We start from the raw sequence: 25,866 nt of genomic DNA on the forward strand, positions 1-25,866 counted from the left end.
CTCAATCTAATAATTCTTTCCAACTTTATAACACTAAATTTGAATCTAATTCAGTCCAATTCACCCATTTTCTCAGTCTTGAATCCCAAAAATTATATTTTTGAAGGATATACAGCTCCAGTGATTTATAGAGCAATGAGCATAAAATATGGAAAAAAAACACATCATAATACACTTCATTTCAATTGCAAACCTTTAAACATTCACAGCCTATTGTGTTTCACAAACATTAGCTGTTGGACACTTTTGAGGCCAGACGAGTGCGATAGCTAAATCTTTTTTCTAGTTAGGATTCTATGAGTAACCGACGTATGGAATGTACTGCAGAAAAATAAAATTCTCAACAACTTGCCTCAGCAGGGCAAATATAATTTGTCTTTACAGCACTTCAATGCCATTGCCATGGTTTAAGATTAAGCTGCTCCCTTTTCCCTCTGCATTATCATTAAACTGTACCTGTAAAGATTCTGTGGTCCTCCATCAGCCAGCTCCCCACCATGACTACCAGCCCCCCCACATCTCCATCGGGCACACAAAACTCAAAACGGTCAACCAGTTTACCTATCTCGGCTGTACCATTTCATCAGATGCAAGGATCGACAATGAGATAGACAACAGACTCGCCAAGGCAAATAGCGCCTTTGGAAGACTACACAAAAGAGTCTGGAAAAACAACCAACTGAAAAACCTCACAAAGATAAGCGTATACAGAGCCGTTGTCATACCCACACTCCTGTTCGGCTCCGAATCATGGGTCCTCTACCGGCACCACCTACGGCTCCTAGAACGCTTCCACCAGCGTTGTCTCCGCTCCATCCTCAACATCCATTGGAGCGCTCACACCCCTAACGTCGAGGTACTCGAGATGGCAGAGGTCGACAGCATCGAGTCCACACTGCTGAAGATCCAGCTGCGCTGGATGGGTCACGTCTCCAGAATGGAGGACCATCGCCTTCCCAAGATCGTATTATATGGCGAGCTCTCCACTGGCCACCGTGACAGAGGTGCACCAAAGAAAAGGTACAAGGACTGCCTAAAGAAATCTCTTGGTGCCTGCCACATTGACCACCGCCAGTGGGCTGATAACGCCTCAAACCGTGCATCTTGGCGCCTCACAGTTTGGCGGGCAGCAGCCTCCTTTGAAGAAGACCGCAGAGCCCACCTCACTGACAAAAGGCAAAGGAGGAAAAACCCAACACCCAACCCCAACCAACCAATTTTCCCTTGCAACCGCTGCAATCGTGTCTGCCTGTCCCGCATCGGACTGGTCAGCCACAAACGAGCCTGCAGCTGACGTGGACTTTTTACCCCCTCCATAAATCTTCATCCGCGAAGCCAAGCCAAAGAAAAAGACCTGTAAAGAACTCCACCTAGTGATTGCTTTTGAAACAGCAAAATTTTTGAAGTTAAAACATTTCAGACTCGCATGTTTTCCTTTGGATGAACATTAGACTGAACACAGAACATTTCACCACAGTACAGGCACTTCCTCCCATAATGGCGTGTCAACCAATAGAAACACACTCCTCAATCAATCTAACACTCTGCCATTCAATCCATAACCACCTCTCCCTTGATTTTCCTTGCATCCACATGTCTAATAATTTTTGTATTATCACCATCCATTACTACCTCTAGCAGTATGTTCCTGGCACCCACCACTCTGTTTTCAAAAAAAAACCAACCACCTCTGACATCTCCCCTGAACTATCCTCTAACCCACCTTAAAAAGATGTCTTCTGGCATTGGCCATTTTCACCCTGTGTAAAGATATACCAGGTGCTTCCTTATTTTTGTCCTCAATTTGTCTGCAAAACACCCTTCACCCCTTTTCTACCATTTAGTCTATCTTTTTGACCATTTTGGAATGGCTAAAATACTAAAATACACATGAAGCCAATATAGCACAACCCTTGTGAAGAGGAGCTCATACCCAAAATGTTGATTGTCTTTTACTTTCTCTGGATGCTATGTAATCTGCTGAGTTTCTCCAGCACCTTTGTGTACTGTACTATTATTCTTTGAGCATATTTCGACAAATAATTTCACAAAAGTGACATTATTTTTTTCTTGAAGTTTAACTTTATTTGTTTTTATTTTCCAGTTACATCTAAATAATACTTTCATTGATTGAAATATTGCAAAGACAATATATTTTTTCTATTAAAATTGTACCATAATCATATGACAATTTTAAAAACCCTGAAGGCATTAAATATCTAGGAATGTAAATTATTTTAAGAATGTGCTTGTATAGCAATAATGAAGTTTTATTGCACGTGCCAATGAGATTATAAATTTTGAAGACCGTTATCATCATCTGATCATACATAGCAAGTTTTGTATTATTTCAAGTATTCAGTCCTTTAAACTCAATCTTGAGTTTAAACTTTACTCAAATGTTAAAGGCCCACACAGTACACAATTTAGCTAATGGAGAATTACCTTCTGATCCTTTCACATATGGCCCTGAAACATAAATTTGAAGTAAAATGTTTATGCTAACTTTCTAATACAATCACACTTACATAACACTTGACATAATCACAAGATTTATTTTCTGTTCTAATTTAATTAGCAAATGTTAACACTTGTTATAACCATAAACACAGTACAAACATTAATAAGGTGAATGTGATCAATGAACAATGTTGTTATGTTTTGTGCTTGTCAGTTGACTGACAATGGTTCACATTAGTATGCCATTATTTTAGAAATAGGCTACATACTTCAGATAGCACAAACTGTTGCCTTTTTAAAACTGCACATTAATATCAGAATTAATTTTGGTTAGTATTTTTAAATAATTTAATAAGTTTTCAGAAAAAAATTGTGTAAAAGTACAAATGGGTTAAGACAAAAAACAGTTTTTAAGTTCTCTCACATTGAACTCACTACAAACTAGACTGCTTGGTGTTTTTCTTTATTTTGTGTTTTTATAATCCTTTGTTGAAATAAACGTATTCGACACCAGGACTGGCCTCTCGAACTTTACCCTGAAGATTGTGCTCAAGACGACCCACAGACATAGAACTGTAAGAAATTAAAGGCATCTCAAGACAGTTAAAATACATAATTCCCATAAATTGTCCAAAAATCAATGAAAATTCAGGTATGCAATTTTCATTCAACACGGTCCACCATTGTACTCAATCCCTTTCTTCCATTATTCAACACTCAGTATAACTTCAGTATAAGGGTATTAAAGGTTACGGAGAGAAGGCGGGGACGGGGTACTGAACTTTAAGATCAGCCATGATCTCGTTGAATGGCGGAGCAGGCTCGAAGGGTCGAATGACCTACTCCTGCTCCTATCTTCTATGTTTCTATGTAACTAGTAGTAACAACACTTCTTTTTCTTTGTGATTTTTAGTATTCAGGTATTCAAATTCCTTTTTGCCCCAGACTCCATCTTGGGAGACACACTTGGGTTATTTAGGGATAAATACTCTCAAAACTGGATTCAGATAAGTATAATGGTTAGAAGAATTTGGTGGGACCAAATTGGGCCTCAGAAATGGCCAAAGTGGAAGCATTTGAACACACGTCTTTCAAACAGTTTGATAAATTGGACAGTTATACACAAAAATGGGGCAAATATTTAGGTTTCCTGGGGGTGAGGGGGAAATAGTGGTGGATGTTGCGGTGAAGCATATTAATGAATGGCAGTTTTTTTCTGTTATTAGAGGTCTAAATAGACATAAGGTTATGAAATTGATATTTTTACTGCCACATTTGTTTCCATTTTATGGATGGTTATGTTTTGTAACTTTGATTTACATAACTAACACTGACTCAAGGGTTTGGGAAACTTAAAAAAAATCTCAAGAAAATTTAAATCACAAAAAAAAACACTTTTCTATCCATCCATAGTCAGAAATTCCACCAACTTGAAAATACAAACATCCAGCATCAAAAAGAATTTCTTTCCTTCTGCTGTCAGACTCCTAAATGAACCTCTGACAGATAAAAGATGTTGGGGAGTGAGAGCGGGGGGGTGGGGATAATGTAGAGGCTTAATCGAACAGGCTCAATTCCAAGTGACGTAATTGTTCTCAGAAAGAGACTATGCAAGCCGAGAGGATGATAAGGAAGGCATAAGGCATGCTTTCCTTCTTGGGTTAGAGCATTAAGTACAAGAGAAAGGAAGTAATGTTGCAGCAAAATAAAATTTTGGTTAGGCTGCACTTGAAATGTAACAATTACAGAAAGGAAAAAGTTGAGAATATATTTACCAAATCAGATTAAAAAGGCTTGGGAATTTGAACTTGCAGGACCCTTATCGGAGAATCTATGGGACAAGATTCTTAAACTGGCGAATACATCTTCAATATGTGCCTGACATTCATTAGTCCAATTCAAAGTGGTGCATTGTGTTCACATGTCTAAAGATAAGCTGACTTGTATTTTTTCTAATATTAACCTTGCTTGTGACAGATGTAAATCTGATATTGCTACATTGACATATTTGTTTTAATATTGTCCATCCTTAGAAATATATTGGAAAGAGATTTTTATATCTTTTCAACTGTATTTCAAGGGGAGCTACGACCCAATCCAATAACTGCTCCTTTTGGGGTTATTGAACCAGACATAGAGATTTTCTGTACCTGTAGACTTTTTATCTACATTTTTTTTAATTTCTTTTTTGGAAATTTAAAAATATGACATCAAAATTGTTGGTGTCATTAATTATGGGGTGGTGGTGGCCTTCTCTACATTATTGGCTAGAAGAGCCATCTTATTCATATGGAAATACTCTAGACCCCCAACAGTGTTTCAATGGTTCGCTCACATTATGTCCTGTTTGTTTAGAGAAAAAAAATGATAGCATGTATTTGATTCATCAGAGAAACTTGAAGGTACACAGCAACCTTTTATGTCTTATTTTCATTTGATGTGATTAGATGCACTCACTCTTCCAGATGAGATAATAGTCTTACCTTTGTTTTTCAATTCACAGTATGAATCAAAAGCTACAAAATATATGTAACCCTCAGGATAAGCTGCTCAGATGTTTTTTTTGGTTTTTTTTTAATAGATTTTTTTTATATATGTCTTTATGGTCTTCATCCAGTGCAGTGGAGGGGGTACCAAGTTTATACTGTTTGAAGTTTTATCTTGATATATATACTGTGTTTGTATTATATATAGATATGTTTTTGGGAGATAAATTGGGGCAGGTTTTGTTTTTTAAAAAGTGTAGGTCACATAAATACTTTAAAGCACATCTTATTTAAAATATTGGAGCTCTGTTAATGCTAGACATGTCAGGCCCAGAGCCTCTGCAAAAGCTTTGGAGAGGGCCCAAGAGAATTCACTAATGGATTGGGGCAAAGATCCTTGGTTGGGACCTTAGATAGACAGGCGGCCAGTCAGGCTCAAAAATAGGGGGGAGGGAAGTTCAACTTTTACATGATTATGTGAGTATATATGGTATGAGAGACATAGATCGATACTGCAATAGTAAAATTGACAAACATTTAAGCTGAAAGGGGGAAAATGTGAAGATGTCCCGGGCATTTTTTTTAAAAACAGTAATAGATGCATGGAATAGACCTCCAAGGGTAGTGGTGAAATCAGTTATGATAAAAACATTTAAGTGGCTTCTAGTCAGAGACATGAATATGGAGAAAATGCAGTGATATGTATCATGTGCAAGTAGCAGAGATTTAATTTAATTCAGAACCATGTTTGATGTACATCATTGTTCGCCGAAGGGCCTGTTGTGTATTTTATGTTTAATGTTAGAAATATTTTTCACATTACGGTGATGCCCTTATTCATCCTCCAACATCGCAAAAATTAAGGTTTTAAAGAGAGTTCAGGTATCTGGAATTAAGGAAATATAGAGAACCCACAAAGAAACCAATCCAACCAAACTAAATTGTGAAACAACCATGAAAAAGTCAAAGGATATGCGCATATCAGACCAGTGACAGGTTCTATTTATTTGCTCTGGTACCAGCCTACTAGTGGCAAAATATAGTAAATTCAGTTTCTCATGTTTCCATGGGAGATCTCTAGGCCATTAATCTGATGACATTACCAAAATAAGTCTAATTGAGAGGGACTTCGCTGACTGCTTTTTTTAAATTTTTACTGTGTTTGCCTGGTGTGGAGGGTCATATGAACTGACACTCCACCAGTGGGACTCGAGAGGCAAAACTTCATTGTTGTTCAGGCAATATAAACAGTTGTTTATATAAATCTTGTTCCTAGAATGATCTGCTGCCTTTGATGTGACAGGGAGTGGAGTGGCTTAGTAAAAGTCTTTTAAATGTATGATATTCAGTGGCATTTAATTATTTCAAATACATCAAAATGCTAATTTATTGATTTTAATGATTTAAATCATCATTTTCTTCAATCAGGTATGAAATCCCCATTTAATATGAATAGTGATTTCTGTCCTACCCCAGTCCTGCTAAACTAGGATCATGGAGGATGATTCCTCAGCATGATGCCAGCAAAATCTCAGCACAATTCGACTATGATGTTTAACTCCTGGTGAATGGGGCTGATTTGTGTCAGTGAGCTTGTCTCAGTCTTGGTGGGTTTGTGCAAGTCTATGAGGTGCTGCAGCTGACTGCTAGTGGATCCCTTTGGAACTGCCAGCCAAGTCAAGAACAATTCTACCCTTCATCTACATATTTGTCAAGTCACCTTTATTTATCGTTCATACCACACTTGCACAGTAAAGACGAGATGGTGTTGCTTCAGGACAACGGAGCATATTTACACACACATATAAGTTAGAAGTTAAACACATTGATATATTAAAATATTAAGATGTATGCAGTAAAAGTCCATGGTACACTATCCACATGTTCTGGGGATTCAGGAGCCTGATGGCTTGGGGGAAAAAACTGTTGCCCAATCTGGACATAACCACCTGAGTGCTACCAGATGGCAAGAGAGAGAAGAATCCCAGAGCTATTTTTATTAAATAGGAGAAGAGGGTCTGTAGTAGCCCCTTAAATGGCACTTCTTAGCTCCAAAGAATGCATGTAATTTATTAGTCCATTGATGAATATATTCTAAATTTTTCATGTTAGTCAACTTATGTATTAATAATTCTGAAGAGAAAAACATCACCACTGAAACTTTTGATGGCTTCCACCAAAAAGATAAAAGAAAAGGAATAGAAGTTTAGAACCTCGCTATTGACTGACTCAGGAATTTAAACAGTGTCTGGAGGAGTAGTTTGATATCAATGGTAAAGGTGAAATTACACCATCCATCTTGTGGGATTCTGCTATAGCAATAATAAGGGGTAAAATCAGGGGTAAGTAAAATACAGGTACTAAGAGTCAGTACATAAAACTAACAATAAAAATAAAGAACTCCTATATTAAGACCAAAAAAAAACAGCCTCAAGAAAGAAGATGGAGGGTTATGGGCATTGTGCAGGGAGGTGGGACTAGAAAGGGGTGTTTGGTTCGGTGCGGACTAGAAGGGCCTAATGGCCTGTTTCCGTGCTGTAATTGTTATGTTATATGTTATGTTACTAATTAGAGGAGCTCTTGACATACAAAGTTGAAGGGGCCCTGAGATTTTCATGAGAAGGGAAACCGAGCTAGTCGCTGCTTGGCATTTCAGTTGCGTAAAGCGCAAGCTAATCGAGTGGTCTCCCTAGTGTTTTACCCAGCCTCAAGAAAGTTAGTTTTACAACCAAAAGAAACAGCAGAAGCATTTGCATCCGTTTATGAAGAATTATACGACTCTCCCTGAAATCATAAAGAGGAGAAGAAGATAAGAACATTCTTTTCTAGATTAAATCTATCCTCCATTTCCCAAGAAGAAGCGGTAAAAATCACAGCATGTATAGAAGAACAGGAAATAAACAGAGTTATTAATAAACGAAAGAATAATAAGTCCCCAAGGACCGATGGGATTCTGGGAGAATTCTACAAGTGTTAGAAGGAGTAGCTCTCCCCGAATCTGGCTAAGGTCTATAATTATGTCTGATCGGAAGGAAATCCTCCTAAATCGTGGGGAGAGGCTATCATTTCTGTTATTCATAAGGATGGGAGAGACCCCACAAAGTGTGAAGGTTATAAGCCAATAAGTCTTTTATGTAATGATCAAAAGATATTTAGCACTATACTAACAAAGAGAATTCAAAAGGTTATAACACAGTTAATACATCCTGATCAAACAGGATTTATACCTTGTAGGCAGAGCCAATAACTTTAGGTGTATTTTTAACATTACGTCAAGTGAAAAAAAGAAACATCAGTCATCTACTTAGTTTAGATGTGTAAAAGGCTTTTGATAGAGTAGACTGAGTCTATCGTAATCATACATTAGATAAGATGGGGTTTCACCCAAAATTTATTAATTGGGTGAAAATATTAAGAGTGAGGGTGAATGGATGTTGCTCTCGGTTTTTTTCAGGTAAAAACATGGAGTTAGGCAGGGAGACAGTTTGAGTTCCCTGCTCTTTGATATATGCTTAGAGCCATTTGTTGAAATTATTAGGCAAAAGGATTATATAAAGGGTATAAAAGACGATAGAGGGGTGGAACATAAAATATCCCTATTTGCGGATGATGTCATGCTGTATGTGACCAATCCTATTTCTTCAGTGCCTCATATGTTACAAGTTTTAAAAGAAATATGAAGTAATATCTGGTTATAAAATTAATGACTCAAAATCAGAAGCAATGATGCTGTTGGGTACGTGGCAATCACAATTAGATAACCAAGTCAGGTTTCATTGGTCTAGAGAGGGCTTCAGATACTTAGATACTATCACTCCCTCCATCTTAAAACTATGAAGCTAATTATGAAAGTTACTGAAGGAGACAAAAGCAGATATACTCAGATGGGAGATTCTCCCCTTATCATTAATTGGTAGAACTAAAACTGTCCAAATGAATGTTTTGCCCAGACTGTTTTTTTAATTCCAATCTTTGCCAGTAGGACTTCCTATTATAGCATTTAAAGGTCTTGACAAATTGATATCAAGGTTTGTATGGTAAAATAAAAAACTGAGAGTTAGACTTAAAACTCAGCTATTATTAAAACAAAAAGGGGGCCTTAATTTGCCCAACATTAAATATTACTACTGGCAGCACAGCTGAGGACCCTGAAAACATGGATAGCAAATGATATGGGAACAGGTTGGGTGAGTATGGAACAAAATTCATGCCCTAGTATTTCTCTGGAAGGCCAAGACAAGCAAACTGGAAGAAATTAAAAATTTAGAATGAATGGATTAAATTCACATTGAAAACTTGGCTTTTAACTTTATATCCAGAGCATTAAAAATAGTAGCTCTCCCAGAATTCCTACCTGGAAAAGTAGATAATGACTTTAGAAAATGGGCAAAGGGTTAACTATTGTGGATCACCTTTTTTGTGGGGAAACTTTAAAATCATATGAACATCTTCAGAAAGAATTTGGTTTGTCAGGGATGGATTTTTTTTTAGATTTCTTCAAGTGCAGCACAACTTTCAGACACATGCAGATTTGTAAAATTACATCAACAGTAGAAAAGATTTTCACGCTGACTATGGAGGGGAGTGATAAAGAAGAACCTGATAGATCACTTATACAGATGGCTTCAAGATATGTAACAGGAAACACTATCAAAAATAAACAGAAATGAGAATTAGAAATGAATATTTGTATTACAGATGAAATGTGCGAAAAGACATGCTTTGATGGTTACATGTTAACAAGTAGCCCTACCTGGAGGGAGTTTGAATAGAAAATTAAAATGAGAGTATTTAAGACTCATGTGTAGGTGAGGTACAGTAGCACCTCAGGATTCTGCTGGAGAGAATGTGGGAAGATTGGCAATCATTTTTTGGGACTGTGCCAAACTATATCAATATTGGAAAGATATTCAGGTGGAAATTAAGCCCTATCTTTGGAGCTAGTATATTTTATATTGGGAGCAATAGCAGAGCTATCAAAACCCAGGCATAATTACTTGGGGTGTTGCTGTTGATCGCAAAGATGATTACAGTATTATGGAGAAATGCAAAACCACCAACAATGGAGGTAAAGATTAAACAATGTATATTTGATGGCAAGTGAAACAGCTAAACTCCAACCAAGGACTAATGTTGAAAACATTAGTCACCAGTAATACTATAGTTACAGAGATTGCTTAGGGATATAACCTCTCTGTAATCTGGTAGGGGTGAGTTTGACCGGAGCACTCTACAATTAATTGGAATAATGTATACAGATGAGATTGTGATTGGATACAAATGCATACATAATGATGACAGTGATAAATTGAATAAGATTTATTCTAAACCTCTCCTCTTTAAGCTCGAAAGTGTAACAATGGGCATATGAAGAAGTGTACGGTTAAATATATGGGTGACTGCATATTGGGTGCCTAAATCTGTGATGCCTTGATGAACAGAACTCAAATAAGATAAATAGATGCATTGTATGTGATTTATGCATTTTGTTCATATGCTCACATGATATGACAACATACGAAAATAAAAGTTAAATTAAAAAAACTCTGGGAGAGGGCGACACGGTGGTACAGTTGGTTGAGCTGGTGCCTCGCTGCTCCAATGCTATCTTTGCTGCATGTTCTCCATGCAATAGTGAGGATGCTCCCATTTTGCTTCCACATCATTTAGACATACAAACTGAAAGTTAATTAGTCACTGTAAAGTGCATCTAACCTGTAGGTGAATATAGTAAAACTCCGATAAGCTGCTTTTCAACTATTTGGAAATCCCGAATGTTCAGATCTAGCACACTGGGGTCCTGTTCCCGCATTCCCTTTATAACGACCAAGGCTCCATTTCCATGTTTCCTTTAAACTTAATGGGTTCACTGTGAAATTTAATATAACACTGTATGAATAATGTGTTGGGGAATTAAATTGAATCATTTCTAATAGTCCAGGAAATATGTTAGTCTGGCACCAAAATATCAAGTGTACTGCATTATTGAAATTACATTACAGAGAATCTATTGAGCACTGATGGGAATGTAGGGAGAGTATATTATGGGATTGTGTTTAATGAGTGAGTCATACAGCAAAGAACAGACGTTTTGGCCCAACTCATCCATTCTGTCCAAGTTAGAATTCTGGGCTAGTCCCAACAGCCTGCATTTGGTCAATATCTTTCTAACCCCTTCCTATCCATAAATCTACCCAAATGCCTTTTTGATCAACAAGGACTCAGTGAGCTGAAAGGCTTATTTCCATGCTGCATAACTCTGTCTAACTCTGTTATGTTCATAAAAATGTAATATTCCTGAAAATTTTAAGATGTAAACTTTTACCATACATGATACACAAGAACTGGCTTCTTACCTTTTCTGAGGAAACAATGCACAACAAAGTGGTGTAGCAAATACCAAACTGTAATAAGAAAGATTACCAAAAATTAAAATGGACAAAAAAGCAACACATCTTCCACATATCAAAATTAATTTAGATTTTTAATCACAAGACTTAGATTAGCATTGATTTTGGACAAATATTGTTTAATTTCCCAGAGAATGTTATAAATGTGTAAGATTTTATAATCTACAGAATAATGTACATTATTACTATCTGTATGCTAAAGTAGTCAGAAATGTTTTGCTATTTTGGGGAAAGCCAGTCCAGTTTAGGAGTATTATGTTAAATGACCATGTAACATAACAGAGGATGGATCACTGGCAACAACAAATTGGCAAAGGGTCAAAATGCAAAGACCACTGAATGTATAGCACAAAGTGCGGAGTATGGGAAATCACTTTTAGAATTTTCGAATACTAGCATAAACACTAGATAAAGAGGGAAGGACCCCATTTATCAATCCAAAGAGAGCTTCATACTAAAAGTGTATATGTGTACAGGTCTTGTTACAGAGTGATGGGATGGGAGTTCCAAAATAGTAATTGATGGGTCGATAGGAGGAGGAACATTTTAGGGCAAAAGTTAAAATCAATAAATGTAATTAAGTCTAAATACTGGACAGTGTAATCATCTGGGCAATATTACACAAAGTGCAATTATGGAGGTATTGACTGTTTATTGGTGATAATGGCTTTAAGAATAAAAACCGTAAAATGGTAATATTAAAAGGCATTCATGAATCCAGAAGTTCATGAGGTGACATAATGCCACAAAATAAGTAAGGGAATTTGAGTTAACAAATGCTAAAAATAAATATTGCCGCGTACTAGATATTTTAAAGACAAACTAAATGGAAAAGAGAGCAGCAACTATCAAAACATGTTATTAAGGATTTTGTTCAGGAGAGATCGGGTCTGGACCGGGGTTCGAGTCCCACAATGTCTGTACGGAGTTTGTACTTTCTCTCGGTGTCTGTGTGGGTTTTTTTTTAAATAAACGGGGTTCCGGTTTCCTTCCACACATCAAAATGCACCAGGGGAGTAAATTGGGTGGCACAGACTTGTAACAGGCCATTTGAGCCCACAAGTCTGTATGTCTAAATTTAATCAGTAAGAGGCTTTATTATTGAAAGAAAATAAATTAGCAAGGAACAGAAACATGGTCTTGGGGAGGAGTTGTGAATACAACATTAATAAGTATATTTAGTCAAAAAACTAGGTGCCTTAATTGGAAAAATCAGTTAAATCTGTTATTGTAGGGAGATTTCAAAATTCTTCACTCACCAAATTCCCACCAAACCCACTTGAATCGGTGCACTCATCCATGGAAATCGCTATTAAAATGGAAAGCAAAACACACTTATGAATATAAATGTTCCTAATGTCTTGAAGTTTCTATAACAGAATATCGACATGATTGGTAATTTTTGCTCTGTAGATATAGGGTCAGGCAGAAGCAAGCATTAAATCACTGATGTATGAAATTTTGAATGAACTGGTTAATTAAAACATTGTTTTAATTTCAATCAGACGAAAAAATGTTTTCTGTAATTTATAATTCTTCTTCTCGCTAATGATCTTCTCCATCCTTCTGAAACCTTTTACTTTTCCAAGTTTTATTTTACAGAGTAGAAGGTGCCTGGAATGTGCCTCTCTAAATGTCTCTAGAACTGTATCAATTTAAAATACTTTTAAATAGGTACATGAACAGGCAGCAAATGTAGAGATTATAGAGGCCATAATGTTTGTGCAGTCATTGTGGGCCAAAGACCCCGTTCCAGTGTTGTGCTCTTCCATGTTCTAAAATATTTCATGCATCTTAATAACAAGTGACTAGTTCACTGAATAAATGATGTTTCTTTCAAAGTCGCAACAAAATGAATATTGCTGCCCTAGAATGATGAATAATTCAAACAACCACCAAAAGGCCCTTATCAGGGCTCATGATGCTGCCTTCAGGACAGGGGATAGGATGGCACTAAGATCAGCCAGAGCTGAACTCTCCCCTGCAATTCAGAAGGCAAAGCATGGGTATGGACAGAAGATCAGACAGCTGTGTGGTACCAGTGACATGAGGCACATGTGTCAAAGGATCGGGACTATAACGGATCGCATGTCAACCTTGCGAGTTATGGACAATGACGCCTCTGAACAAACTGAACATCATCTATGCACGTGAGAAGAACAGGATGATGCCAAAGAAAGCTCCATGTCTCCCTGATGAATGGGCCGCTGCATAGCCGCGACCAAGGTGAACCCACACAAGCCGGCAGAACCAAACAACATAACTGGTCGGGCACTGAAGGACTGCACAAACCAATTGACGGAGGAGTTTACGGATTTCTTCAATACCTTACTGCAGCAGTTCATCATTCCCGCAATGTTCGAGGCAGCCGTCATCATCCCGGTACCCAAGGCAACAATAACAGGCCTCAATGACTAGCCCCACTGTGACCTCCACCATTATGAAATGCTTCAAGCGTCTGGTGATGGAATGCATCAAAGCACACCTCCCAAAGATGCTGGACCCACTTCAATTCACCTATAGAAGAAACTGTTTAACAAATGATGTTCCTTCATTCCATCCTGACCCATTTGGAGAACCATGCCTCGCCTCATATGCCAGGCTGCTGTTCATCGACTTCAGCGTGGCGTTTAATGATCATCCCCTAGAGGCTGGTGGTAGAGAAGCTGTCCTCGCAATGACTGCACTTACTAACACAAAGACAAGTCTGTCCGGGACAGTAGCAGAATGTCAAGCACTGTCATGCTGAGCATTGGTGCAACTCAGGCTGTGGGCTCAGCCTGCTCCTATTCACAGTATGGATGCATGACTGCATCACCAGATCCATCTTCAACAATGGTCATCAAGTTTGCAGATGACACAAGAGTAGTTGGCCTCATCACCAACAATGATGAGTCACATTACAGGAAAATCTTGTGAAATGGTGCGAGAGTTACAACCTGAGTCGATGTCGACAAGATGAAGGAGATTATCATTGATTTCATAAGGACCAGGACGTCCACCCTTCACTACACATCAATAGTTCTGTAGTAGAGAGAGTGGAGAGCACCAAGTTCCTTGGAGTTCACTTAACTGGTGACCTATCATGGATACTCAACTTGTCAGGAAGGTGCAACAGTTGTTGCACTTGTTGAGAAGACTGAAGTGGGTAAGGCTACCGGCCACCATTATGTCAACCTTCTATAGGAGCTGCCCAGCCAGCTGAATCACAGTGTAGGAATGGATTGGAGGTCACAGGAATTCACAGTACAATATGACTTGCAGAACAGATGACTGGAGTCTCCCCCACCCCAACGACATGATCTACCAGGATTGTTCTCTGAAGAGGGTGCACAAAATGATTGAGCGCCCCTTCCATCCTGCACACAGCATTTTTCAGCTGCTCTCATCAGGGAAGAGAACCAGGAGGATCAGAGCCAGCACCAGCAAGGTGAGGAACAGTTTCTTCCCACGGGCAACGAGAACGCTGAACGACCAAAGGAATGGCTCACACTAATCATCTGAGACTCTCATATTCATGGAATAACATTTATTTATTTATTTGTGTAGATGAAGTACTTGTTCTGCCTATGTCATTTTTGTCTGTAGGTGAATCATGTCGGCTTGTGTGTTTTGCACGAGAACCAGAGAACTCGAGAACACTGTTTCATCAGGTTGTACTTGCAACAATCAGATGACAATAAACTTGACCAAAAAAATCTTACCTTTAAAAATGCTTTTCTTTCCAATGTATTCATTATAAATGGAGGGATAGCTAAAATGGAATGAAAAACACATTTACAACATTGTTCACAATTAAAACTAAGAGAGCCTAAGATCTTTGGAACAATATGTACAATTTTATCAAATCAACAGTTTGACACAGTGCAATAAAATAATTTGATTTTGAACAATTCTACACATATTACCATAGTTATAAATTTATGAAATACAATAATAAACCCAAGATAACATTTGTTTTCTCTTGCAGCCGGAAACATTTGTAGCGTTGAAATCCAATTGTCGAAATGGGTAGGGATCACAATGGCTCACTAAACTATGATAGCATGGGTATTTTATCGATATGGTATTTTATGTTTGTTGATAGTAACAGAGCTACCTTGACAATGAATAACTGACATCCAAAAGCAATGTGGACTTGTTCCATTTGTTTCTTCATTCTCCCAATTATCCTTGTGATACTGTACAAGGTACATTTCCTAATCAAGGTGAATCACTAATTGTACTTTCATTCTTTTTAAAAAAATTTTAAAATAAAAAATATGGAAAGCTTCATGAATTTGCGTGTCATCCTTGTGCAGGGGCCATGCTCATCTCTGCATCATTCCAATTTTAGTGTATGTGCTGCCGAAGCGAGCACAATTGTATTTTTATTCTTAACAGAATCTAATTTATGTCTCAAATGGTCTCACTGGCTTTAGTGCCGATCTAAAACGTGAATATTGAAGCATAGGAATTAAACACATGAAATAGGAAGTAGCTAACAAGCACTAGTTTTCTTTATTAATTATCCTAAGATTACATTTAGAGATTTGTTAACTCCTCCACCACTTTGCTTCCTAATTCCTTGATAAGTTGGTGGGTGAGCTATGAATGACTCAATGGTTCCCACCAATGCTGGTCCAATAACATTGACAGTCTGTATATTTTAATCACCTTTGATTTGCTTTCAATCCTCATTTATATGATGTCCCACAGTAACCATCCAGAAGCTCAACCTTCATAGGTTTGCCAAAGGCATCCTGCTCTCCCTCAAACCTCCACATTATCAGGTTGATATCTTGTAATAGATGAACAGAAATTTCCTCCAATTAAACACTGAAAAAAAACACTGCCATCATTTTAAGTCTTTATTACAAATTGTAATACCTAGAAACCAAGGCACTCCACATCCCTGGGACCGTCCAGGCCGAACCAAAGCACTTGTAAAATTGCTGGCACGAGTGACCCTCAGATGAACTTCAGACCTCAAATCTGTCATTGTTGCGATTACTCATTTCCTCTTTAACTGCAGCAGTTTTTTTTAAATATCTTGTTTGTTTCTGGATTTTATAGTTACAGGTGTTGGTTTGACACTTTATATAGCAGTCATATTAATGGATTAAATGTTTAAAAATACTGCAATGAACTGCAACTCAGGAAATAAAGTTTTAGGTGTCATTCACACCCAAATGGCTTCTGTGGATATATCCTCAGATATTGCCCAACTCTGCTCCTGGTTCTTATATGCTGCCAAAATAGTCATCCAAATAATCATCTATTCTACACATAACTAAACTAATACACACTGTCTGTTATTATCCAAAACTCTATTCTTGATTCTGTATCACATTGTCTGAATCTGGGGGGGGGGGGTCCGTGGCAAGATGGCGTAGAAGACAAACGTGCAATTCCACCTTTCACCAGCTAGTTTTTTAAATACCCATTTTTAAAATTTATAAAAGTGATTAAAAGTAATATTTACAATTATTGGAATACTAAAGGACTATAATGGCTATCAATGTGAAAAACACGAAAGCTCAAAAAATTACCTTTCAAGAGTGCCGAAGAATTGAGGCCTACCTGTCTAGTTGAAACCATGGAGTTGTCAGTGGGAATCCCCAAGGCTCAGAGGACTCCTGCCCGGTTAAGTATGACGCCGGCGCCGAACCTACCTCCGAAAGATGGCGCAGGCTTGAAGTTAAGCTCGGCCGGCTCTGAACCACACACCCGTGAAGTCGGGTGCGCGGGCGGTCCGGCTAAGAGGGGCCCTCAAGCCCACGATGATGTCGGGTGGGCCGGGGACACGCAGTGTTGCATCAGAGGACGCACCTGCGCAGTCGCTGGTCCTACTGGGCATGCGTGGTACTTCGAGGGTTCGGAATTTATTAGAATGGGTGTCGGCTGTGGGGGGCCCCGAGCACCAGCGGTACCTGAAGAAGAAGATGACTTACCTTCACTGGGCAGCACACAAGAACAAATGGAGGTGGAGATCAGGGAAGGTAGGGCTCAAAGGGAGGTGACGGAATCCAGAATGGAATCTACGTGTGCTGTTTTGGAAGGGATTGCCTACCAAATGGACAAAATGTTTAAACAGATGTCTCGAGGATTCCTGGAAGTAAAAACTAAAATGAGCACTATGTGTGAAGACATGACAAATATGAAGCAAGATATGTCTGTAGTTAAAAGTGATGTTAATAGATGTATAAAATCAGTTGATACAGTACAAGATAATTTTTTTAAAATTGAAGCAGCTTTTTTTGAAAATGTAAGAATCAAGTTGAATACAATAGGGAAAAAATGGAGAAAGTGGAGGATTCTTTTGTGGATTGGGGGATTCAGAAGAAAGAATTATTGAAGAAAATTGATTCATTGGGAAATCAAAGTCGGAGCAATAATGTGAAGATTGTGGGTCTTCCAGAAGATATTGAAGGTTCTGACCCAATAAAAAATTTTAAGAAATGGATTCCTGAGAAAGAGTTTTTTCTGGAAGGTTTGGAGTTGGATCAAGCACTTAGAGCATTAAGGAAGAAGCCGTTTTCGGGACAATTGCCACGGGCGGTTTTAATTCGTTGTTTGAAATATCAAGATAGAGAAATGATATAACGACTGGCGGCGCAGACGGCCCAACAAAGTCAATCTCCAATGATGACCCAAAATAATAGAGTATTTTTTAATGCAGATTTGAGTCAAGAAATTACTAGGCGACGTCGGGAATTTAATTCAGCTAAAGAAGAATTGTGGCGGAAGGGTTATAAATTTGCTTTTCGCTACCCTGCAGTGTTAAAAGTTTTTTATGGTAATTTTCAATCTCAATTTTTTGAAAATGACCATGATGCATTAATTTTTGCCAATTCGTTGCCAGATTTGTGAGGAAATGGCCGATCTCCATTGTTGTCGTCTAAAAGAAGGGCAAATGGAAATGGGCATGGGAATGGGAAGAATGGAAAGAAAGAAAAGAACGAAGAGCTGACACAAAGTCTTCTTGATATTGAAGACCCAGAACAATCATTGGGACTGGAATCAGTGGGTTGAATATATTTACTGTTTTTGATTATGTTTAATTGAATAATGTATGTATGTCTGCCTGGGGGGGGGGGGTGGGGGGGAGGAATGGATGGCACTGAAATCTTTGACAGTCATCTGCTGCTAGTGGGGTTTACCACACCCAGATTTTTAGGGTGTTATTATCTTTGGGTGTTTTTTTTTTTAGGGGTGATTTTTTTCTTGACTGAAAAAGAACACTTGAAATTGAAGAGAGATTGGGTTGGTCGTGTGTTTTCTTTTAATTCTAAGGTGAGGGGTGTAGTGATTTTAATTCATAAGAGTTTGCCTTTTGAATTACATCTTTAGTGAGAAATGCTGGGAGAGTTTTGGGGTAAATTGTAAAATTTTTGCTGAATCTTGGACTTGATGTTTATGCACTTAATGTAGATGATGAATGCTTTAATTTTAGAAGCTTTTTTTGTTGTTAAATCAGGCTAATGCAAATATCTTAGTTGGGGAAGACTTTAACTGTGCTTTGGACCCTTTTTTGGATAAATCTCCGAAAAGTATAAGGAAATCAAAGATGGCGATACAAATTGGGGCTCTGATGAAAGATTTAAATTTGGTGGATATTTGGAGAAGAGTTAATCCTACGGAGAAAGATTTTTCTTTTTATTCATCTCGGCATAATTCATTTTCCAGAATAGATTTTTTTTTGGTTTCGGCACATTTACAGGCTGAGTATAAAACTAGGATTATATCTGATCATACTTTATTGTTTTTTTTCCTGTGCAACTTTGGAAGTGGTATATTCATCTTATAGATGGAGGTTCAACACAATGTTATTGAAAAAAACTGAGTTTGTTACTTTTGTTAAAGAACAGATCACTTTGTTTTTGGCTGAGAATGTTAATTCTGTAGATAGTCGTTTTGTATTATGGAATGCATTGAAAGCTTATTTAAGAGGGCAGATTATTAGTTATACTTCGAGAGTTAAGAAACAATATATGGCAGAGAGTTTAGAATTGGAGAAACAAATTGCTGAGTTAGAGAAGGAATTTCAGAAAGATGTGACAGAAGATAAAAAAAAGCGTCTCTGGCAAACTTGAAATTTTGCCAGTTAGAGAGGGCGATTATTCAGAGTATAAAAATATTATAAAATTGAAATGGTCCGATAAAATTAAATATTTAGGAATAACTGTAAATGCTGATTATCAATCATTATACAAGTTAAATTGTTTCTTTATTAAAAAAGTTTAAAGCAGATTTAATTAAATAGAAAGACTTTCCGTTAACTTTAATCGGTCGAGTAAATTGTATTAAGATGAACATTTTTTCTCGAATCCAATATTTATTTCAATCGATACCATGTGCCCTTTCAAAGGGTTTTTTCAGGATTTAAATAAAGTTGTAAGGGAATTCTTATGGAAAGGTAAATTACCATGGGTAGCATTATATAAACTTATATGGAAGTATGTGTTAGGTGGACTTCAGTTACCTAATTTTCAAAATTATTATGAAGCAGCTCAGTTGAAATTTATTAGTAGATTGATGGACTTGGATCAACCTCCAAGTTGAACGAAAGTGGAGATGGCTTGTATTTCCGAAGATGAGATGCATCAATATATATTTCAATGGAATATGAATTTTTTGCAGGAATATAACATGCTGGTATTAAAACATGTGTTAAAAGGAATGGACTAGAAGAAATAAGGTTTTAGGATCAAAAGGTAAATTATCAATTTTAATCCTATTATATAATAATCAGCTTATTCCTTTTTTGATGTTTAATAATCTTTTAAAGAGTTGGGATTCTAAGGGTATAAAGATATTGCAGGATTGTTTTGAGGAAGGACAACTTCTTTCTTTTAATCAATTGAGGGAACGACTTGATGTCTCTGAAAATTCTTTGTTTGCTTATTACCAACTTAGATCTTTGTTAAAAGATATCTATGGTAAAGAGATGATTCTACCTGTATTGACAAAATTTGAATCTTTGATTTCCTCTATACGAAAAAAGGGTTACATTTCAGTTATGTATCAAGTGTTACAAGATAGTATGGATAAACCGGAATGGGAGCAGTCTAAGCTTAAATGGGAAAATGATTTAACCTTTATTTTTCTGAAAGATAATTGGGCAGATATGTGTTATGATAGTGTAACTAAATTGATGAAGGTACGATGTGGAATGGTTAATTATAATTTTTTACATCAGTTATATTTAACTCTGGAGAAATTGAAAAAAATATGGTTTTTGTAATTCGGATTCTTGTTTTAGATGTGGTTTATGTACTGCAACTTTTTTTTACATGCCGTTTGGTCTTGTGTTAAAGTACAATTATTTTGGGAAGAAATTAGGTTAGTTTTGGAAAAATTATACAATATTAAGTTACCATTAGACCCATCTATTTTCCTAATGGGCTACATGGTTCTTTTAAGGGGATTAGGGTTGGATAAGTTTCAAATTGCATTTGTACGATGAGTGTTTTCTGTGGCACAAAAATGTGTAGCTAGTACATGGAAAGATAATAGAGCGATTAGTATAATACGTTAGCAGAATGAATTGAAAGCTTGTATTATTATAGAAAAAAATTACATATAATCTGCATAACTATTCTTTTTTTGTTAATGTAGCTACGTTATTTGGAATATATTCATTTGGATGTACTTTGATTTATTAAAAACTTTTAGGTTTTTTCGTTTATAGTTTTGGCTCTCGTTAAGAGAGCTGGCTGATGGGGTGGGAGGGTGGGGTTTTTTTGTTTTTTTGTGTTTTCTTTTTTATATATACTTATACAAAATTGTTCTTATTGGATTGTATACTGTTTTATCTTAATTATCTTTTAAATATATAAAGTTTTAAAAAAATTGTCTGAATCTATCACATCAGTGTTTGTGATCGTGTCTTGGTTCCTGTTTATGGAACACCTTTATTTATTATTTTCATTATTGTTCCACCAACCCCACTCTTAGTCAATAAGCCGACAATGTGCTCCTCCAATACTGGGTTGCTAACTTCCCTGATTTTGAGTTCCCCACCACTGAACGCACTCCTTCAATTGCACATCTAAACAGTAGAATCCTCGCGTTAATCTTCTTCCACCAATCTTGCCTCTTTACAATTACATCCTATGGGCTACATCTTGATGGCTAATATCGCATGTCGCCTGGTATTGCTAATGAGCCTGTGATGTAGCTTGCAACATTTTGCTATTATTATGTGCTCCCATTTTCAGTTCATTTTTATTTGAGTGGGACTGCCACTTTAAGAGAACAAATCAAACAGCCAACCCTGCAAGATATAGGAGAATGACTGTGAGCTGGCAGGCCGAGGTTAGCATGCACTGAAATTGGATACTTTTGAAGAGAAGCAAGGCAGTGTCCCTAGAACACAGGTGCAGAGACCATGTGACCAGCGTGTTTAATACACTGCACTGTTTTGCTTGGGGGCCATTTTAAGGAAGCAGTGTTGTGCAGCAGAGCTCTTGGAAGTAATATAGTACTGAAGTAGCCTTGTGTATGGTTATAGACAATCTGTCTGATTTCCCCAGGGGAATGAGTAGTGGCCATTTTAAGGAAAAGCATCCTTTAAAGGGATACTGTGCTGACTGTGGCCTTGAGTGGTGAAAGACTATTTGTCTGATTTCTCCGTGTTATAGGAGAATGGGAATACCACTCTTTGACCAAAAAAAATCACTTTGAAAAGGGGACTTGTTGAATCCCACTGTGACTAAAAGGCCATTTTTCTGGAAGCACCTCAACAAGGATTTATAAACATACTGTCACCCCAGTCTCTCCTACCTACTTTGTGTACTTCTTTGCATCAATTTCAAGCTTACCTGTCAACACTGGAATTTCCAAAATTTAATTCTGAACTGCCTTTCTAGAATTAGGCTTGAGCTATAGTGGCAAGAGCATCACACACAGACACACACTCGTGTATAGTTGGGCGTTAAGTTTAGATAAGTGTAGATAAATTAGATAAGGTGTTATTGTTAATTAATAATTAAAAATATTTTAAATACAACCCTGTCAGTGCTAATTTTTTGCTGTCTGGTATGTAACAAAATTTATAAACAATATTACAAAAGATATGTGTAGTTATTATTTTATACCCAAGGATAGACTCTACTGCTAGATTTGTGCCATCTTATGTCAGAATCAGGTTTTAAAACTAGATTTTCCAACTGGAACCAATAGGATACACCCACAGCTTGATTTCTGGAGATACTGTTCAACATAGTATTTTTAAAGCCATTTATAAACATTAAGTAAATATTTAAATTTGTCAATGACTGCTAAATATAGTGGCAAGCCAACATCTGTAAATTCAAAATTCAAACAAAAACAAACAAGACCAAAAAATGAGGTTAAAAAGTTGCTACAGTCAAATTAGAAGCAAATTATAGCATTAATTTCCAAATCATGACGTGATGCACATTTATCAGTGGGTTAAATCACCTTGAGATTTACTCAGAGTAAAGGCAGACTAAAATAACATAGTTCATTCTCATATGTCCTCTTGGTCATAGCACATCGATTAAATATCTAACAGAAGAAAAAGCAAAAATATACCAGCCAGAGGGGCTCCAATATTTAAAATAATTTACTTTCAGTACTACTGACCCATGCCAGGAGCAGCCATGAGAATCCGAGAGATGATTACTTGTACGATAGCCTGTTGAGCAGCTTTTGTTGATTCTCCTAATCGATTGCCATTCTCATCTGTTATTGGTATTCCGTGTTTCAATTCTCTATGGGATAAAAACAAATTATGACTATTTCCAGGATGTTTAAATCAGTGTTTCTCAACCTTTTTCTTTCCACTCACATACCACTTTAAGTATTTTCTATGCCATAAGTGCTCTGATTAGTAAGGGATTGCTCAAGGTGGTAAGTGAGTGGAACAAAAATGTTTGAAAACTACTGTTTTAATCGTACCTAATTGGGTCGTTATGTGCACGGTTTCATAACTCCAAAGGAAATGGACCAATGATCATTTTTCTCAAGCAAAATAATTCAGTAACTCATTGTAAGTTGGAAAAAAAAAATCACAAGTCAAAAAAGAATACCACACCTATCATTTATTATAATTACATTTTGAATACTTTTATTCCACACTGGAAAAATCATTAACGTACACAGCTGAAAGCAGACTGGCCATGAAAAAAGTTTGAAGCATTGAACTAAATGCTTGATGATGAGGAGGCACACATGGGCGATTAGTAGACATGATGGGTTGTTTGCAGTGTACTCGTTTGTGTGATCGTTACAGAGACTGCGAGTGTGGTCGAGTCAGTATCACGAGAGGGTATGCTGTACGATAATCCTGCGTGATGCTGCCATCGCCCAGCATCACGAGAGAGTAGCGTACTGCATTTCCCAAGCGCAGGAACAGGTCAGAATTTGAAATTGAAAGTACGGATTCAAACCATCATAACTTTTAAAAATCCTAAGTCGGATCATCTTAAGAGCACCTGTATTCTTTGAAAAGTCGAGAAATGCTACACAATAATTTTTTTGAAATGCAATATCTGTGTTTACTGGCTCCCAGTGCAGCATAATTATGCATTAAGCTGTGCCACCCATTGGATTATTTCATTTTTAATTGGGTGCTTCACAGCTAGTGAAAACCTTACCTTTGTCTCATTAAAGGAATATTTATACAGTTGGCAGCAGCTACTGCAGCAAATGGAACAAAGCGTCCTATTAGAGGTGTCACGCGCTGCATAGAATAAAAGTATCATTAATTATTTCCTTTGCAAGAAAATTTAGAGGTATTCATTCCAAATCCTTCTTATTACATCAACCTAAACATTACTAAATTACTACATATAAATAAATGTTACCAAATAACTAAATCTTAATCTCCTGAAAAATTTCCCCAGCTCATATTATTCGTCTCTGAGCAAACACAAAAGATTATCAAGAAACCAACTATTTTTTGGTTTTCATAGTGGTGAACAACATTTTTTTTCTATCTGCACAGTGGCACTGTAGAGCTCGTCGAAAGAACCAAAGACTTGTTGATCCAAACCAAGGCTTTTATTAGCAAAAGACAGGAGCTCTTCACAGGTGGCCGACCAGTCCGGAATGATCCGACCTGGCTAGGGACACAACCCTTTAAGGCCCAAACAATAGGTGTGGCTTAGCTCTCAGCCAATCGCTGTAAGCACAGTCTAGATACAGTAACTATATACACTATGTACATTGGTGATAGATCTGTACTATCACAGGCACCAAATATTCTGATGTTCAAATTGCACTCGGATTGTAGTATTTAAGTTTTAAATTGTGAAACCACAGTATCACAATAGTCACATAATGTCATGTCATCAATTTCAATCCCATGCCATAAATAAAGAAAAAGTTGATTTAAAAATAATTAAAATATCTAAAGGAATTGAATTGAATTTATTTTTTTCCCTTGAAGCTCAAGTACACGGAATGCAAATATGCTACAACAAGCAGATTTTTTTTAACCATTCCTTGATAAAGATTATCCAATGGCATTCTTCCAATCTTCCAAGAACTGCTTTTTTTAATAAAGCATTTATCCACTTCTTCCTTGAGTTGTTGAAATCTAGAATAAGGTACTCTTTGAATTATAAAGTTTAAACTCCCACAAGTCAGACTGTCCATTATCAATACTGCTTGTAGTACACTCAGCTATTTTACAACATCTTTACCTAGCGAATGAAATAGACCAAAGTCTAAGTTGTATGAAAATAGGCAAAGGAGATTGGATACACTTAGCTCTTCAGACTGAAGATTGGTTCAAATGCTTCAACACTGTCTTGGGTGTTCATATCACTGAGAATGGGCATATAAAGGAAGCTATCTTCCTCTATTAGCAGTTTAATTGAGTAGGACCATTCACAAACCTCTACAATAAGATTTCAGAACTTTAATCTGATCTGTTAGTTTCTCCATGGCTATACTCCATAGTGAAAACAGATTTGAATCTTTATAATGAGGACATCATCTATTGGAAGCTTCTCAATGGAGTGAAACTGTTTATCAGAACTGAAAAAGGTTCAACCTCTATTGCATCCAGTTCAGAACCCAAATTACATTACGTTCATGACAAATTGATGCAGAGGGTTAGCAGCCTTCAAGCTCCTGAAATTTCACATATGAGAGGATCTCTCCTGGAGCAAGGACATCAACGTAACCACGAAGGTGGCACACCTACACCTCTACTTTCGAAGATGTCTGAGATGTGCCATGTCACTGGCTACTATATCAAACTTTTACAGGAGTACCGACTGATTGCATTATGGCCTGTTTTGGGAATCAAGTGCCAAGGGAAGACGAAGGCTGCAGAAAGTGGCAAACCTAGCCAAGTCCATCATAGGCACTGGTCTTCTGTCCATTGAAAGCATCTTTATGGGGTGTTGCATCAAGAGGCTGCCAGCTTTACAAAGGACCCCCATCACCTTGGACACAGTCTCTTCTCATTGCTCCCTTCAGTAGCAGGTTCACAAGCCTGAAGTTCATTCATTTACAATTTTTATCCAACAGATCCAGCTTAAAACTTCCCG

General features: G+C 37.2%; 1 protein-coding gene and 1 non-coding gene across 10 annotated transcripts in view; both read right to left on the minus strand.

Moving 5' to 3' along the window:
* Positions 1 to 2,154: 2,154 nt before the first annotated feature.
* Positions 2,155 to 25,866, minus strand: part of LOC138743437 (sideroflexin-1) — a 55,616-nt gene continuing 31,904 nt past the window's right edge. For 6 of the 9 annotated variants that reach the window (XM_069898832.1, XM_069898833.1, XM_069898831.1 and 3 more), the window contains 6 exons: positions 23,962 to 24,047; positions 22,949 to 23,076; positions 15,061 to 15,110; positions 12,616 to 12,665; positions 11,303 to 11,350; positions 2,155 to 3,033 (listed from right to left, as the gene is read on the minus strand). In XM_069898832.1, coding sequence (XP_069754933.1) covers positions 2,937 to 3,033; positions 11,303 to 11,350; positions 12,616 to 12,665; positions 15,061 to 15,110; positions 22,949 to 23,076; positions 23,962 to 24,047 — 459 coding nt within the window. In that variant the 3' untranslated portion in view covers positions 2,155 to 2,936. Of the gene's footprint in view, positions 3,034 to 10,661; positions 10,816 to 11,302; positions 11,351 to 12,615; positions 12,666 to 15,060; positions 15,111 to 16,008; positions 16,137 to 22,948; positions 23,077 to 23,961; positions 24,048 to 25,866 lie in introns of those variants that run through there. The other 3 variants (XM_069898829.1, XR_011344877.1, XM_069898835.1) reach the window with 3 other exon arrangements.
* Positions 15,613 to 15,716, minus strand: LOC138743750 (U6 spliceosomal RNA). Its single transcript, XR_011345053.1, has one exon. It is a non-coding gene; the product is annotated as a U6 spliceosomal RNA (small nuclear RNA).

This window comes from Narcine bancroftii, chromosome 9 (assembly GCF_036971445.1).
Source record: "Narcine bancroftii isolate sNarBan1 chromosome 9, sNarBan1.hap1, whole genome shotgun sequence".
NCBI lineage: Eukaryota > Metazoa > Chordata > Chondrichthyes > Torpediniformes > Narcinidae > Narcine > Narcine bancroftii.